General features: G+C 45.3%; 2 protein-coding genes across 3 annotated transcripts in view; both read right to left on the reverse strand.

Moving 5' to 3' along the window:
* The window catches only part of trip4 (thyroid hormone receptor interactor 4), a 76,713-nt gene extending 66,547 nt beyond the window's left edge, over window positions 1-10,166 (reverse strand). Inside the window, exons 1-10 of one of the 2 annotated variants that reach the window (XM_065012326.1) lie at window positions 9,960-10,166; window positions 9,370-9,548; window positions 8,630-8,982; window positions 8,399-8,474; window positions 6,586-6,694; window positions 6,008-6,223; window positions 5,375-5,504; window positions 5,040-5,233; window positions 2,751-2,875; window positions 2,426-2,517 (exon numbers count right to left, since the gene is read on the reverse strand). In XM_065012326.1, coding sequence (XP_064868398.1) covers window positions 2,426-2,517; window positions 2,751-2,875; window positions 5,040-5,233; window positions 5,375-5,504; window positions 6,008-6,223; window positions 6,586-6,694; window positions 8,399-8,474; window positions 8,630-8,982; window positions 9,370-9,548; window positions 9,960-10,039 — 1,554 coding nt within the window. In that variant the 5' untranslated portion in view covers window positions 10,040-10,166. Of the gene's footprint in view, window positions 1-2,425; window positions 2,518-2,750; window positions 2,876-5,039; window positions 5,234-5,374; window positions 5,505-6,007; window positions 6,224-6,585; window positions 6,695-8,398; window positions 8,475-8,629; window positions 8,983-9,233; window positions 9,328-9,369; window positions 9,549-9,959 lie in introns of those variants that run through there. The other variant, XM_065012327.1, reaches the window with a different exon arrangement.
* Window positions 10,167-14,289: 4,123 nt separating this feature from the next.
* LOC115117783 (neuronal acetylcholine receptor subunit alpha-7-like) overlaps window positions 14,290-17,842 on the reverse strand; it is a 52,082-nt gene continuing 48,529 nt past the window's right edge. The window contains exons 8-10 of the mRNA XM_065012328.1: window positions 17,299-17,385; window positions 16,533-16,642; window positions 14,290-16,039 (exon numbers count right to left, since the gene is read on the reverse strand). Of these exons, the coding sequence (XP_064868400.1) occupies window positions 15,506-16,039; window positions 16,533-16,642; window positions 17,299-17,385 (731 nt within the window). The 3' untranslated portion in view covers window positions 14,290-15,505. The remainder of the gene's footprint in view (window positions 16,040-16,532; window positions 16,643-17,298; window positions 17,386-17,842) is intronic.

Raw genomic sequence — 17,842 nt, forward strand, 5'->3', positions numbered from 1 at the left:
TACCGGTACAGAGTCAATGTGGAGGCTATATACAGGGGGTACCGGTACAGAGTCAATGTGGAGGCTATATACAGGGGTACCGGTACAGAGTCAATGTGGAGGCTATATACATGGGGTACCGGTACAGAGTCAATGTGGAGGCTATATACAGGGGGTAGTGGTACAGAGTCAATGTGGAGGCTATAAACAGGGGTACCGGTACAGAGTCAATAACTGTACAGAGTCAATGTGGAGGCTACAGGGGGTACCGGTACAGAGTCAATGTGGAGGTAACTGTACAGAGTCAATGTGGAGGCTATATACAGGGGTAACTGTACAGAGTCAATGTGGAGGCTATATACAGGGGGTACCGGTACAGAGTCAATGTGGAGGCTATATACAGGGGGTACCGGTACAGAGTCAATGTGGAGGCTATATACAGGGGGTACCGGTACAGAGTCAATGTGGAGGCTATATACAGGGGTACCGGTACAGAGTCAATGTGGAGGCTATATACAGGGGGTACCGGTACAGAGTCAATGTGGAGGCTATATACAGGGGGTACCGGTACAGAGTCAATGTGGAGGCTATATACAGGGGGTACCGGTACAGAGTCAATGTGGAGGCTATATACAGGGGGTACCGGTACAGAGTCAATGTGGAAGCTATATACATGGGGTACCGGTACAGAGTCAATGTGTCAATATGCGGGGGCACAGGTGTCGAGGCAATTGAGTTAATTATGTACATGCAGGTAGGGTTATTAAAGTGGCTATGCATAGATAATAACAGAGTAGCAGCAGCGTGGGGGGGGTAGTCTGGGTAGCCATTTGATTAGCTGTTTAGGAGTCTTATGGCTTGGGTGTAGAGGCTGTTTAGAAGCCTCTTGGACCTAGACTTTGCGCTCCGGTACCGCTTGCCGTGCGGTAGCAGAGAGGACAGTCTATGACTAGGGTGGCTGGAGTCGTTGACAATTTTTAGGGCCTTCCTCTGACACCGCTTAGTATGGAGTTCCTGGATAGCAGGAAGCTTGACCCCGGTGATGTACTGGGCCGTACGCACTACTCTCTGTAGTGCCTTGCGGTCGGACGCCGAGCAGTTGCCATACCAGGCAGTGATGCAACCCATCAGGATGCTCTCGATGGTGCAACTGTAAAACCTTTTGAGGATTTGAAGACCCATGCCATATCTTTTCAGTCTCCTGAGGGGGAAATGGGCTTTTTCGTGCCCTCTTCACAACTGTCTTGGTGTGTTTGGACCATTCTAGTTTGTTGGTGATGTGGATGCCAAGGAACTTGAAGCTCTCAACCTGCTCCACTACAGCCCCATCGATGTGAATGGGGGCTGCTCGGTTCTCCTTTTCCTGTAGTCCACAAACATCTTCTTTGTCTTGATCATGTTGCACCACATGGTCAGGTCTCTGACCTCCTCCCTATAGGCTGTCTCATCGCTGTTGGTGATCAGGCCTACCACTGTTGTGTCATCAGAAAACTTAATAATGGTGTTGGAGTCGTGCCTGGCCATGCAGTCATGAGTGAACAGGGAGTACAGGAGGGGGCTGAGCACGCACCACTGAGGGATCCCTATGTTGAGGATCAGAGTGACGGATGTGTTGTTACCTACCCTTACCACCTGGGCGCGGCCCATCAGGAAGTCTAGGATCCAGTTGCAGAGGGAGGTGTTTAGTCCCAGGGTCCTTAGCTTAGTGATGAGATTAGAGGGCACTATGGTGTTGAATGCTTCGCTGTAGTCAATGAATAGCATTCTCACATAGGTGTTCCTTTTGTCCAGGTGGGAAAGGGCCGTGTGGAGTGCAATAGAGATTGTGTAACTGAGCTACGGTGGATCTGTTGGTGCGGTATGCAAATTGGGGTGGATCTAGGGTTTCTGGGATAACGGTGTTGATGTGACCAGCCTTTCAAAGCACTTCATGGCTTCATTCAGGCAGGTTACCTTGGTATTCTGGGGCACGGGAACTGTTACCTGACACCTATTACCTTGTAATTATGTTGACTTTGAAAATCCATTTCTCCATTGCTTTAAACAATAATGACAGGATTATTTTGGAACAAAGCATTTCATCCCAGTTTAATCGAAGAGGATGACTACCGCTTGGAACAAGAGCAACTCGTCAGTCAAAAACAATATTCCGGGAACAGACAGTTTAAAATTCCATACATTTTTCCAGACTCTTGGTTTTTATCCCTTGGAGTGTTTTGTTGGCTGAGAGGGAGGGGAAAAGACAGGAGACGTGTTGGGCGTGTCACGCCAGCCAGGATGAAACTATGTCCTGTCTGTCTGTTAGAAGTGTCTGTGGTTCCTACACTAACCAGGAGAATATCACATAGCCTTCACAGAGAGCTAAGTGCTCGGAGTGTCCGGGCATGTTCGTACGCGTACCAGTGTACAGAAGCGTGTGTGTAGGAAGGTACGTGGTCACACTAACCTGCTCCTTGTATTGCGCCTGAGACAGACAGTCGGTTATGTTGACACAGCCCAGCAGGCAGCCGGTGGGGTAGTCTTTAGGAAACTTAAGATCTGGGGAGAGGAAGGTGGTCGGTGAGAGTCAACAGTATGTTTACATACATCCTAATAAATATTTTAATTGATTGGTGTGTGCGTGTGTATGGGGGGGTAGAGAAAGTGGTAGACTGTCTGTGTGTAACAGTGTGTGTGTGTAACCGCGTGTGTGTGGGGGGGGGGTCCAGAGAAAGTGGTAGATTGTGTGTGTGTGTGTGTGTGTGTAACTGTGTGTGTGTGTGTGTGTGTACCTCTCTTGTAGATCTGAAGGAACATGTTCTCCACCTGAGTGACCTCCTCAGGGGTGGGCCTCTTGGCTGCAGCTGCTATCCACAGGAGCCCGCGGTGGGATGTGTACCAGCTCCTCCCCTCCACCCTGGACACACATCATATTCCTTTTAGCAGACGCTTTAATCCAGACTGATTTACAGTCATGCATTTTAACATACAGGTGTTCCCGGGAATCAAACCCACTGTCCTGGTATTGCAATCGCCATGTTCAACTAACCGAGCTACAGAGGACCGTGCTCTACTAACCGAGCTACAGAGGACCGTGCTCTACTAACTGAGCTACAGAGGACCGTGCTCTACTAACTGAGCTACAGAGGACCAGGTTCTACTAACTGAGCTACAGAGGACCGTGCTCTACTAACTGAGCTACAGAGGACCGTGCTCTACTAACTGAGCTACAGAGGACCAGGTTCTACTAACTGAGCTACAGAGGACCAGGTTCTACTAACTGAGCTACAGAGGACCAGGTTCTACTAACTGAGCTACAGAGGACCAGGTTCTACTAACTGAGCTACAGAGGACCAGGTCCTACTAACTGAGCTACAGAGGACCAGGTCCTACTAACTGAGCTACAGAGGACCAGGTCCTACTAACTGAGCTATAGAGGACCAGGTCCTACTAACTGAGCTACAGAGGACCAGGTTCTACTAACTGAGCTACAGAGGACCAGGTTCTACTAACTGAGCTACAGAGGACCAGGTCCTACTAACTGAGCTACAAGAGGACTACATACATGAGTTTGTAACACTTATTTGTAATGGCTAGTCAAAAAGGCTGCCTTTTGACCAATAACATAGTCCATTGTTTGTTGTGTTTTGTTCCTACTCAATGTCTTTGCAGGGCCTATTGTTAGTGTGTTATGTGCTTCCTGATATAGCATGGCCAGTAGGGATGCGTTTGACCAATAGCATGGCCAGTAGGGATGCGTTTGACCAATAGCATGGCCAGTAGGGATGCGTTTGACCAATAGCATGGCCAGTAGGGATGCGTTTGACCAATAGCATGGCCAGTAGGGATGCGTTTGACCAATAGCATGGCCAGTAGGGATGCGTTTGACCAATAGCATGGCCAGTAGGGATGCGTTTGACCAATAGCATGGCCAGTAGGGATGCGTTTGACCAACAGCATGGCCAGTAGGGATGCGTTTGACCAACAGCATGGCCAGTAGGGATGCGTTTGACCAACAGCATGGCCAGTAGGGATGCGTTTGACCAACAGCATGGCCAGTAGGGATGCGTTTGACCAATAGCATGGCCAGTAGGGATGCGTTTGACTAATAGCATGGCTAGTAGGGATGCGTTTGACCAATAGCCATGTTTGCCAGTGGCCAGGAGGGATGCGTTTGACCAATAGCATGGCCAGTAGGGATGCATTTGACCAATAGCATGGCCAGGAGGGATGCGTTTGACCAATAGCATGGCCAGTAGGGATGCGTTTGACCAATAGCATGGCCAGTAGGGATGCGTTTGACCAATAGCATGGCCAGTAGGGATGCGTTTGACCAATAGCATGGCCAGTAGGGATGCGTTTGACCAATAGCATGGCCAGTAGGGATGCGTTTGACCAATAGCATGGCCAGTAGGGATGCGTTTGACCAATAGCATGGCCAGTAGGGATGTTGTTGACCAATAGCATGGCCAGTAGGGATGCGTTTGACCAACAGCATGGCCAGTAGGGATGTTGTTGACCAATAGCATGGCCAGTAGGGATGCGTTTGACCAACAGCATGGCCAGGAGGGATGCGTTTGACCAATAGCATGGCCAGTAGGGATGTTGTTGACCAATAGCATGGCCAGTAGGGATGTTGTTGACCAATAGCATGGCCAGTAGGGATGCGTTTGACCAATAGCATGGCCAGTAGGGATGCGTTTGACCAATAGCATGGCCAGTAGGGATGCGTTTGACCAACAGCGTGGCCAGTAGGGATGTTGTTGACCAATAGCATGGCCAGTAGGGATGCGTTTGACCAATAGCATGGCCAGTAGGGATGTTGTTGACCAATAGCATGGCCAGTAGGGATGTTGTTGACCAATAGCATGGCCAGTAGGGATGTGTTTGACCAATAGCATGGCCAGTAGGGATGCGTTTGACCAATAGCATGGCCAGTAGGGATGCGTTTGACTAACAGCGTGGCCAGTAGGGATGTTGTTGACCAATAGCATGGCCAGTAGGGATGCGTTTGACCAATAGCATGGCCAGTAGGGATGTTGTTGACCAATAGCGAGGCCCATTATTAGAGTGTTCTGTACCTCTTTATTCCTTTGACCAGTAGCGAGGCCCATGGTTGGTGCATGCTGAGGCACCAGCCCCCGTCTGCCATCTCCTGCAGCTCTCTGTCCTGCAGCCGGAGTCTGGAGCGTTCTGGGCCAACAGCGCCGTCTCCCTCTGTACCAACAACACCTTTATCCTGAGATCTCCGAGGGCCACTGCCCACGTCCACCCACTGGAGATGCATGGTAAAGAAAGAAATGAGTAGAGATTCACAGAATTATGTTGACAAAATGTTAGCAGCTGTAGAGGGATTTACCAGGGTAAACAGACACGCCACAACGCCATGAGAAAATACTGTGTGTGTGCGTGCTACCTTGGGTGCAGCCTGTACGATGTTGGGGTTGACCAGCTCTCTCAGGTGCTGCCGCCCCGCTGGTCCCTCAGGGCGTTGGGGAGCTTTCCCCTTGGTGCCTGTGTTGAGGGCCTTGACCGTCTCGTCAAACCTAAAAACACCAAGGAGTGTGGTCAGTAGGATGCTTTTTAGATGCCTTGTTTCAAACTACACACACGTGAACCCCTCTAGCTGTAACAGTGTGGATACATTACCAGGAGAAATGGAGGTTATCACTGTGTTGTGAATGTCTGAAGGGTGTATTAAAAACCTACTCTTGTTTATGTAACCCAAGCACTCACATAACTAAGCCTGGGACTAAGTCTGTTTCTGCTCTACCTGACATGTTGTCCTATCAGCAAGTCCATGGTGTTCCGGTCTGCAGTAGTAAACTATATGAGAAGTAGGGTGTGAATTAGTGGAGGCTGCTGAGGGGAGGACGGCTCCCAATAAAGGCTGGAACGAAGCGAATGGCATTGAAACACATAGAAACCATGTGTTTGATACCATTCCACCTACTGTTCTCCAGTCATTACCACGAGCCTGTCCTCCCCAATTAAGGTGCAAACAACCTCCTGTGGTGTGAATTGAGATGTTTTCAAGTCATTCACTCACTTGTTGTAGTAATGACTGTTATTCTCTCCCTCGTCAAGCACCTGTCGGCCTGTGAAGTCCAGCGTGACCTTCCTGTCCTTCCTGGAGGCGTGGCGAAGCTCCCGTAGTTCCTCCTCCTTCTTCCTCAGGTGCTCGCGCTCGCTAGGCGACAGCCACTGGTTGGAGTCGGTGGCAAAGTAGTCTGACTCGTCATCCAGGACCTGCGTTCGTCGCGTACTGTCGATGTAAACAGGGGGAGGGGATATGAAGGTAATCTCACTCCTGTCTTCGGCATATAAAGGACACAGCCTCCAAATATAAAGGACACAGCCTCCACATATAAAGGACACAGCCTCCACATATAAAGGACACAGCCTCCACATATAAAGGACACAGCCTCCACATATAAAGGACACAGCCTCCACATATAAAGGACACAGCCTCCACATATAAAGGACACAGCCTCCACATATAAAGGACACAGCCTCCACATATAAAGGACACAGCCTCCAAATGCATCAGGAAGAAAGTATAAGGAATTTGACTTTAAACAGAGAGAGTGAAATCACATCAATACTACATGCACACTACATCCCAACCTGTTCTTATCGTATTCCAGCAGTTTGTCTTTATGTTGAAGGGCCTTTTCTAACCCAGTCTTCATCTTTGCCTCTTGGTGTGGAAGATAGCCCCTCTCCGATGCCCCCTCTGAGAGACACAGACGGGCACACAGACATTAAATAGAATTCAAACAACTCCCTACTATGCTATGTAGATACAGTTGAAGTCAAAAGTTTACATACACTTAGGTTGGAGTCAATAAAACTTGTTTTTCAACCACTCCACAAATTTCTTGTTAACAAACTATAATTTTGGCAAGTCGGTTAGGACATCTACTTTGTGCATGACACAAGTCAGTTTTCCAACAATTGTTTGCAGGCAGATTATTTCACTTATAATTCAATGCATCACAAGTCCAGTGGGTCAGAAGCTTACATACTGTGCCTTTAAACAGCTTGGAAACTTCCAGAAAATTATATCATGGCTTTAGAAGTTTCTGATAGGCTATTTGACATAATTTGAGTCAAATGGAGGTGTACCTGTTGATGTATTTCAAGGCCTACCTTCAAACTCAGTGCCTCTTTGCTTGACATCATGGGAAAATCAAAAGAAATCAGCCAAGACCACAGAATAATTATTGAAGATCTCCACAAGTCTGGTTCAAACTTGGGAGCAATTTCCAAACGCCTGGTACCACGTTCATCTGTGCAAACAATAGTACGCAAGTATGAACACCATGGGACCACGCAGCCGTCATACCGCTCCGGAAGGAGCTGCATTCTGTCTCCTAGAGATGAACGTACTTTGGTTCAAAAAGTGCAAATCAATCCCAGAACAGCAGCAAAGGACCGTGTGAAGATGCTAGAGGAAACCGGTACAAAAGTATCTATATCCACAGTAAAACGAGTCCTATATCGACATAACCTGAAAGGCCGCTCAGCAAGGAAGAAGCCACTGCTCCAAAACCACCATAAAAAAGCCAGACTACGGTTTGCAATTGCACATGGGGACAAAGATCGTACTTTTTGGAGAATGTCCTCTGGTCTGATGAAACAAAAATATAACTATTTGGCCATATTGACCATGATTATGTTTGAAGGAAAAAGGGGGAGGCTTGCAAGCCGAAGAACACCATCCCAACCGTGAAGCACGGGGGTGGCAGCATCATGTTGTGGGGGTGCTTTGCTGCAGGAGGGACTGGTGTACTTCACAAAATAGATGGCATCATGAGGAAGAAAAATTATGTGGATATATTGAAGCAAGTCAGTCAGGAAGTTAAATCTTGGTCGTAAATGGGTCTTCCAAATGGACAAAAACTCCAAGCATACTTCCAAAGTTGTGGCAAAATGGCTTAAGGACAACAAAGTCAAGGTATTGGAGTGGCCATCATAAAGCCCTTACCTCAATCCTATAGAACATTTGTGGGCAGAACTGAAAAAGCGTATGCTACAAACCTGACTCAGTTACACCAGCTCTGTCACCAGGAATAGGCCAAAATTCACCCAACTTATTGTGGGAAGCTTGTGGAAGGCTACCTGAAACGTTTGATCCAAGTTAAACAATGTAAAGGCAATGCTACCAAATACGAATTGAGTGTATGTAAACTTCTGACCCACTGGGAATGTGATGAAAGAAATCAAAGCTGAAATAAATCATTCTCTCTATTATTCGGACATTTCACATTCTTTGTGATCCTAACTGACCTAAGACAAGGACTTTTTACTAGGATTAAATGTCAGGAATTGTGAAAAACTGAGTTTAAATGTAATTGGCTACGGTGTATGTAAACTTCCGACTTCAACAACTCTCTAATATGCTATGTAGATAGATACTACTGGTGGCTTGTCTCACCCATAAGTTTCTTGCGCAGTTTCTGACTTTTGTTGGAGTCTCGTTGCAGAATCTCTTGCTCCTCTTTGGTGCATACCTGGTTAATTCATAGAAGAACATGCAAAACCAGGGGAAAATACTTCTCTAAGAGGCCAAATTGAATTTGTATTAGTAACATGCATTCTAATAACTTACTGGGGAAACATAAAACAAACAAAGTTAGAGGTGATCTAAAACGGGTTGTTTTCTCACCAGGCTGCCGCAGAAGATGCAGGGCCCTGATCCCTCCTGCTCACATACAATGCGTCCGCAGCTCATGCAGTTGTTGATGAGGTTGTGCTTCTGGGCCAGACATTCGCAGGAATGGCGCCCGGGCAGCAGGATAGCCAGCTTGTCCTGGCCCTCTTTATTGTAGAGGCTCACAAATGTGTTCTTCTTCTTCTTCTGTGACGAGGAGCTGCCGCTCTCCTGGGCCTTCATTAGGTCAATGGGAGTTTTCACCACCTCAGGCTCAGGCTCTGCTTGGCTAACAACCATCACCTCTTGCTTGTTCCTGCCTTTGCGCTTGGATTTCTTCTGGGAGTCCTTGGACATGTCTTGAGCATCTAGAGAAGCATATATTGGTTAGCTTTCCCTCTCATGCATGTACTTGTTACTGTGTTTGGACAGTCACTTAACAAGGACAGGATGGACATTACAACAGTCTTCAGACTCACTACTGTTGGCATTGTGCATTAGGAACCATATAGCCTGACAAGAAAACGACTTATAAAATATATATAACTTTAAAAATAAACATATCAAACAATAAGACAACAGGTCAGTGCCAATGTGGCAACGGAAGAAGGCATCCTACCTGTTCCTGACAGAGAGTTTATGGGGAACAGGTCAGAGCCAATGTGGCAACGGAAGAAGGCATCCTACCTGTTCCTGACAGAGAGTTTATGAGGAACAGGTCAGAGCCAATGTGGCAACGGAAGAAGGCATCCTACCTGTTCCTGACAGAGAGTTTATGGGGAACAGGCCAGTGCTGTCAGGAGTCAGTGTCTGAGACCGCTGCCATCTGTCCAGGAGTTCATCTAAAAACTGCTTCTTCCTTCCATCAGTGCCCTGAAGGAGGTCCCCAACATACTCCGCTATCTCGTCCGCATTGTCGATGGACAGAATATACCTGTTGATAGTGAGAAGAATGTCAATGAAACGCTTTTATAGCTTGCCTAGATAGTGGAGCTCGTTGTTGAAATGTTGCCATATGACAACTAGGCCTACTTTGGTAAACCTTGATTTACGTCCATCTCAGTCAGTCAGTCCATGCTTTGGCTTAGTAACTTATACCATGATTTTGACGAAGTGACATTAAGATATGGCCACCTGGAAAAGCTAGCTAGTTAGCAGGCAAGTGCAAATGGCTACATATCTTGCTAGCTGAATGAACTGGAAAGATTGACAAGTTTACAGACCTAATAGTAATAATGATGTCGTTGACAATTGTATTAACTTTAACATGAGAGGGGCAACTGTCAAAAGACAGACAGCTAGCTCACTATTTTAAATCAACATTTAGCTAACGTTAGCTACTTACTGGACTATGTCTTCACTGGCCTCCAAGCCAAAGTTGTGGTGCAACTGGTCCACACACCATTGAAGCAAGGCATCCGACATTATGAAAGTTAAAACAACTTTAATATGGCAATTTCAATATAAGGATGTTAGCTACTCCTGTTGTAAGCCGGTTGAATAACAAATGCGCACGCAGGGTGCAACAAAGAATCCCTTCCCACCAGAAACAGTGTACTAAAGGATACTGAAGGTTCCTCCCAACTTTGACAGAAAATTATGTCAATGACTTCATACAATACGAATAATTAGAAAATGTCAGCATATAATCAATTCACACGGAAGGTGAACATTTCAATCATACAGAACAACAACAATGTACGTTTTAGCCACCCCACCCTTATTACAGCAAGTCACGTGCCTCGTTTGCCTATAAGCTTGATTCAGCATTACAGTCACTAGGTGGCAGTTTAGGAATTGACAAAACCTCTGTGAGAATGAACCATAGAGATGTATTGAGATTGCAACATTGTATCTGCCCCATTATGGCATCTGTGAGAGCATAGGCAAATAAACGTTTGGTAAATAAACTGAAAGGGTGCATACTGCCACCTGGACTGTGTTGTCTCAACAGGTATACAGTCAAGGTTGGCAATTTTGTGACGCCTGCAGTTATGAAATGTTTGCTCAGGAGTATAATTATTTGGCTGATCCCTCCTGATGACCTGGAAGGAATTATGTGATCCTTCCTTAACCCATAGAAAGTCCCATCCAGTTGACTACTTAATGTTGAAAGTCCTCAATGGTGCTGCCCACTTTTAACCAGGCTTTTGGACACTCGAGTCCTCTATACATCTCTATGGAATGAACATCTCAGTGAACTGGTATCAAATGCATGCAGTAGGTATTCTCAATCCAAGACCTAAAGCATGTGGGAGCCTGGGAAGCAACCCGTCTGCCTAGGGAGACTATGCAATAAGCAGAGCCTACTTTCCCTGAAAGTTGTGTTAGGTGTAGTTAGATACACATTTCTAGCGTATGTAGAACTTTAGCTCACCTAAAGTTAACCGGAGAACATCAAATAACCACAAATAATATCATTTTAAAAATCATCCTTTACAAATGTTTATACAGTAAGTAACTAGGCCTATATAAAGTTTGTCAGTCGTAGACCCACCTCGGCCTCAATCTGAAATCAATAGACAAAATTTCAACTTCATCATGTACTTGCAGGGAGAATAAAACTTTATAGGCATGTCATTGTTATATAGTAGATACCAAATACTCTTTACAATGCCTTTTATGGGCCATAGTTCCAGTACCTCAAGTCTGATTTGTTCAACATTATACTGCCAGTATGATTATGGAAAGGGTTGCCAAAATACTAAGTGGAATATGCCTATCCATTACTGCATCATTAAATTATCCAGTGCTCAAATGCTCTTTTGATAACAAAGATTTATTTAAGAAATGGGTGTTGGTGGTTTGTCACACTCAGCAAATATTTAGCACAATCCACTTGTGTTTCCTTCTTAGCATAATGGCTCTGTTGAATGAGCTCCAAGTGAAATCTTGACCATCTGCTGTGCTTGACTTGGACTGAAATAGGTGTCAGTACTAATGTTGGGTGCCGGTACTGTTAAATATCTAGGTGCAAGAGCTCCACAGTACTTTTAGGCTAATATTATATAAGAGGAACAGGAGCTCCACAGTACTTTTAGGCTAATATTCTATAAGAGGAACAGGAGCTCCACAATACTTTTAGGCTAATATTCTATAAGAGGAACAGGAGCTCCACAGTACTTTTAGGCTAATATTCTATAAGAGGAACAGGAGCTCCACAATACTTTTGAGATAATATTCTATAAGAGGAACAGGAGCTCCACAGTACTTTTAGGCTAATATTCTATAAGAGGAACAGGAGCTCTGCAGTACTTTCAGGCTAATATTCTATAAGAGGAACAGGAGCTCCACAATACTTTTGAGATAATATTCTGTAAGAGGAACAGGAGCTCCACAGTACTTTTGAGATAATATTCTATAAGAGGAACAGGAGCTCCACAATACTTTTAGGCTAATATTCTGTAAGAGGAACAGGAGCTCCACAGTACTTTTGAGATAATATTCTATAAGAGGAACAGGAGCTCCACAATACTTTTGAGATAATATTCTATAAGAGGAACAGGAGCTCCACAGTACTTTTAGGCTAATATTCTATAAGAGGAACAGGAGCTCCACAATACTTTTGAGATAATATTCTATAAGAGGAACAGGAGCTCCACAGTACTTTTGAGATAATATTCTATAAGAGGAACAGGAGCTCCACAGTACTTTTGAGATAATATTCTATAAGAGGAACAGGAGCTCCACAATACTTTTAGGCTAATATTCTATAAGAGGAGCAGGAGCTCCACAATACTTTTGAGATAATATTCTATAAGAGGAGCAGGAGCTCCAGCAGTAGAAAGATGTAGGTGCCGGTCCTCAGCCCGGTAAGCTCCTGTCCAAGTCAAGCACTGACTACCTCAGTCCGGTGAGCTCCTGTCCAAGTCAATCACTGACTACCTCAGTCCGGTGAGCTCCTGTCCAGGTCAAGCACTGACTACCTCAGTCCGGTGACCTCCTGTCCAGGTCAAGCACTGACTATCTCAGCCCGGTGAGCTCCTGTCCAGGTCAAGCACTGACTACCTCAGTCCGGTGACCTCCTGTCCAGGTGACCTCCTCAGTCCAGCTCCTGTCAAGCACTGACTACCTCAGTCCGGTGAGCTCCTGTCCAGGTCAAGCACTGACTACCTCAGTCCGGTGACCTCCTGTCCAGGTCAAGCACTGACTATCTCAGCCCGGTGAGCTCCTGTCCAGGTCAAGCACTGACTACCTCAGTCCGGTGAGCTCCTGTCCAGGTCAAGCACTGACTACCTCAGTCCGGTGACCTCCTGTCCAGGTCAAGTACTGACTACCTCAGTCCGGTGAGCTCCTGTCCAGGTCAAGCACTGACTACCTCAGTCCGGTGACCTCCTGTCCAGGTCAAGCACTGACTACCTCAGTCCGGTGACCTCCTGTCCAGGTCAAGCACTGACTACCTCAGTCCGGTGACCTCCTGTCCAGGTCAAGCACTGACTACCTCAGTCCGGTGAGCTCCTGCCCAGGTCAAGCACTGACTACCTCAGTCCGGTGAGCTCCTGTCCAAGTCAAGCACTGACTACCTCAGTCCGGTGAGCTCCTGCCCAGGTCAAGCACGGACTACCTCAGTCCGGTGAGCTCCTGTCCAGGTCAAGCACTGACTACCTCAGTCCGGTGAGCTCCTGTCCAGGTCAAGCACTGACTACCTCAGTCCGGTGAGCTCCTGTCCAGGTCAAGCACTGACTACCTCAGTCCGGTGAGCTCCTGTCCAGGTCAAGCACTGACTACCTCAGTCCGGTGAGCTCCTGTCCAGGTCAAGCACTGACTACCTCAGTCCGGTGAGCTCCTGTCCAGGTCAAGCACTGACTACCTCAGTCCGGTGAGCTCCTGTCCGGGTCAAGCACTGACTACCTCAGTCCGGTGAGCTCCTGTCCAAGTCAAGCACTGACTACCTCAGTCCGGTGAGCTCCTGTCCAAGTCAAGCACTGACTACCTCAGTCCGGTGAGCTCCTGTCCAAGTCAAACACTGACTACCTCAGTCCGGTGAGCTCCTGTCCAAGTCAAGCACTGACTACCTCAGTCCGGTGAGCTCCTGTCCAAGTCAAGCACTGACTACCTCAGTCCGGTGAGCTCCTGTCCAAGTCAAACACTGACTACCTCAGTCCGGTGAGCTCCTGTCCAAGTCAAGCACTGACTATCTGATAAAGGTGGTTTATATGTAATAAATAACATGCTGCTGGCTACAAATGACATCCCAATGTTGTAGACAATGACATTTAAGAGCTGTATTTCAGAATCATTATACTTAGTCTGATTCTTAAAATGGATTACATTAGAAAATAACACAACAGCCTGATAGCAATATGTTTCCATCCTATATACTGCAAAAAGCCAACAGCTTTATCTATTCATAATCATAACATTGTAATATTAGCCTAAAATGGGAGATCAAGTCATGATAAAGTAAATGTATATCTTAATGATCATTATTTCTGCTCTTGAATACCCATATAAGCAATGAGTACATTTCTGAGGGATCACCATATCAGGTTTGCTCTTGCTGTTTGAAGACAATATGGACATTATATGTTATGTAGGTGATACTGTAATAAAGTTTATGCTCTTATTGATGAACTGAAGTGCTGAAAGTATAGCAATATACTGCGTAAATATCCCACTTTACACATACTTAGTAAATGATAAAGCAACTGTAATTAAATCAAGATACATTGTAGTTCACATCTAGAAAAATAAATTTATTTGTGAGAGTCCACAAAACATATACTGTATGTGGCACAGATACTTGATCATAGAATAAAAGAAGATGAAGCTTCAATCAAAACAGGTTCAATTCCATTCATGTGTTTTAGAGAGGGAGAATGTACTGACATAATCAGTCCTCAAACTCCATGTACAGCATCTACAGTAAAACTGTTTAATAAACAACAACAAAAACAAGTGGTAACAAACACTTTAGTGAGAATGTCATGAATGGAGGCCACCTGGTCTTAGAGCATTTCATATGATTATTTACGTAAATCCAAGACACTGTCTTATGTAACCATACCAAACATAACATATACTCATTTGAGAGTCCCGGATTTATATTGACTATGCTACGTCTAGTCTATGAGACCAGGCTGATGGAGGACATGCTGCACCTGTCACAAATCTTCTAGGGATGCTTTATAAACCCAAGCACTACGACGTATTGAAATGATCAGTAAATAAACAAAAAGGCAATTCAATCAGTTTTAGTTTTTTTTAATCTACAGGTGCAAACATAATGCTGATGGAGTATTGTTTTTTGTTCTTGTAGACATAATGATGATGATGATGATGATGATGATGATGCAATAAAGTTGCCAAAACTCAAAAAGGTGTTTTTGTGATGGATATTTTCAAATCACAGAAAACGACACACTACATATCACCACACGATCTACAAACACAAAACCAACAATAACTTTGACAGAAACCTTGAACCCAAAGGTATCCATCAATTTTTCTTTACACCACATAAGAGAAAAAGTTTGGAACGTTTTGAACTGAGAGAGTTATAAAGGGTAGCCAATAAGCAATTACTGAAGTGGACAAAAACACATTGGATTCAATTGAAGTAACCTTGGTATTTATAAAGCTATACAAGGCATGGCTATTAACTCTTCTGTGTTGGTTGGCTGTAACATCTAAGGCCTAGATTCCTTTAAGCCAGTTACATACAACACGATTTTCCACCAGATGTCATCCTGCAGCATCCTGCAGGGAAATAGTTGAATGTGAAAAAACTGTACATCTTGTAAATTCAATATTTATGCAGACATAATGTATTCTCTCTCTATATCACAGACAAATATTACATCATTTGATATAAGTATGTGTCTTGTAATGTGAGATTTCAAAAACAATGTAGTGTATTTATTGGCTAAAGCATGTGAACGTTTCAAGCTCTCAGGTAAAGAAGTCTTTGGAAATGGCTTCTACAAAGTTAGGTGCCGACATGAGGATACCGATGGTGCAGAGGATGGTGAAGAGAGAGAAGGCCATGAGACAGAGCCGGTCGATAACTGAAGCCGCAAACTTCCACTCGTTGCACACCAACTCATCCTCATCTTGGTCGCGGAAACGCTTGGCGATGTAGCGCACCTCATCCAGGAGCTTGGCCAGATCGGGCTCCAGGCTCCCTGCCGAAGAGGTGGGCCGCGTGGGCAAGAGCACCTCGTCCTCCCCCCGACCACACACCAGACGGCCGCACAGCACTCCGGAGTCGGGGGAGGTGGCAGCTGTAGTGTAGTGCATGCTCTCCAGGCCGATGTAGAGCATGTTGCCGTTGGTGGAGTGGGGGGCTGAGGCGCTGGTGTTCAGGTCCATGCTGGTGAGGCTCCCACGGGGATGCTTGTTGTGGCAGGCCGGGCGTACACGGTCCTCACCGGGCCGCTTCATACGCAGGAACCAGGCGCACCAGTTGAGCAGAATCACCCGAGTCTTCACACAATCAGAGAGTAAAACCAGAATGAATGTACTGTGCCGGCAGTGTACTGACTGGAGATACTAAGAGAGAGAATATTAAACTTTCACTCAAATCCTCCCAGCATGATTCCTTTGAATGAGGTGTTCTGACACTCAGTGGTGACGATCGCATGTCAACAGTGTTCCCTGGCCCTTCACGCTATCATGGCTGCCTAATTCTCCCCTGCTTCTAATTGTCCCAAAGTCTTCCTCAGCCCTCCACTATGATAGCCAATGTTCTAGCACAAAATGGCTACTGGGCATCACTCAGATTGGTGCTACACATTGTCAGTGAATGACTTTCCCCTTACCAGGCAAAGGGTTTTGAAAACTATTCTAAAGCGCTCTATCACTGAAAGGCTTTCTTTGGCAGAATCACAACAATGGGAGTCCGGATGTAGAACTAGTGAGTAACTAATAAGATTTCATAGTAATTTCAGATCATGAGTTTGTGTAAAAATACACTCACCCACTTAGGCATCTTGCTTCCATCAGGATCGTGATGGTGATATTGTAAGACCAGAACCGTAGCGATCACAGAGAGACCCACAATGACCATGGTGGTGGCAAAGTACTGAGCTACAATAAAGAGAGAGAGAGAGATAAAGATAGAGAGAAAGATAGAGAGAGAGAGAGAGAGAGAGAGAGAGAGAGAGAGAGAGAGAGAGAGAGAGAGAGAGAGAGAGAGAGAGAGAGAGAGAGAGAGAGAGAGAAAGAGAGAGAGAGAGAGAGAGAGAGAGAGAGAGAGAGAGAGAGAGAGAGAGAGAGAGAGAGAGAGAAAAAGAGAAAAATATAGAGAGATAAAGAGAGAGAGAACATCTTCCCCCAGAGAGAGAGAGAGAAAGAGAGAAAGAGAGAGAGAGAGAGAGAGAGAGAGAGAAGATAGAGAGAGAGAGGAAGAGAGGACGGAGAGGAGGAGAGATGAATGTGGACAGAGGACTAGTGGCTAAATGACAGAACTCCCCATACCATAAGTTACTAAAATGGGCATAATTCTATCTCAATGAGAGGTTCTCATTTGTCACTCTTCCCAAATCAATATCTTTCAGGTTAAGAAATAGCCCCCCACACAATTGAGTGGTTTGATAAATACAGAGATGAGGAATTTACACTAAGTCACTTCCAAGCCTCCAATAGCTCTCCCTCTCCTGAAGATGATTAAATTATACTGTTAGCCTTTTCAAAATGGCAGCCATTACAATTGTAATTTCCAATTTAAAAATAGACAATCTTACCGATTAGAGGTACTGAGTCAGAGGTTGCAGGCATGATCTCTGCCACCAGCAACATGAAGACGGTCAGTGAAAGCAGCACTGTTATCCCTGGAATGAAACGTAAATGAGTTAGCACTCAGGAAGGGGTTCATGTAGTCAGTGTGATTAACAGTATGGTTATTTTGGAACGTGAAATAATCCTTAAAATTATATTAAGCAGACATTATACATTTTAACAAACACCATTTTACACATAGGCCTAACATTATTTTGTACATTTCTGAGTTGTGTTTTTTTTAACAAAATGGCTTGCTATGAATACCAATCTATCATTTATTCAGGTGGAATCATCTGCTGTATTGTGTCACATTGCAGCATATTATCCCTGTGTACCCAATGGGTTCAACTGGATTTCACCAAGGCATATTGAGTGGCATTGTATTCTGTTCTATTCTAGTCTGCATTTCACCGTGCTCTGTTCTATTGTTTATCCCATCCAAGTAATCCAACAGTATTCTGTTTTATTATTATGCTAATTTACACAGTCTTCGGTTTCCTGCTTTTG

This window comes from Oncorhynchus nerka, linkage group LG27 (assembly GCF_034236695.1).
Source record: "Oncorhynchus nerka isolate Pitt River linkage group LG27, Oner_Uvic_2.0, whole genome shotgun sequence".
Lineage (NCBI taxonomy): Eukaryota > Metazoa > Chordata > Actinopteri > Salmoniformes > Salmonidae > Oncorhynchus > Oncorhynchus nerka.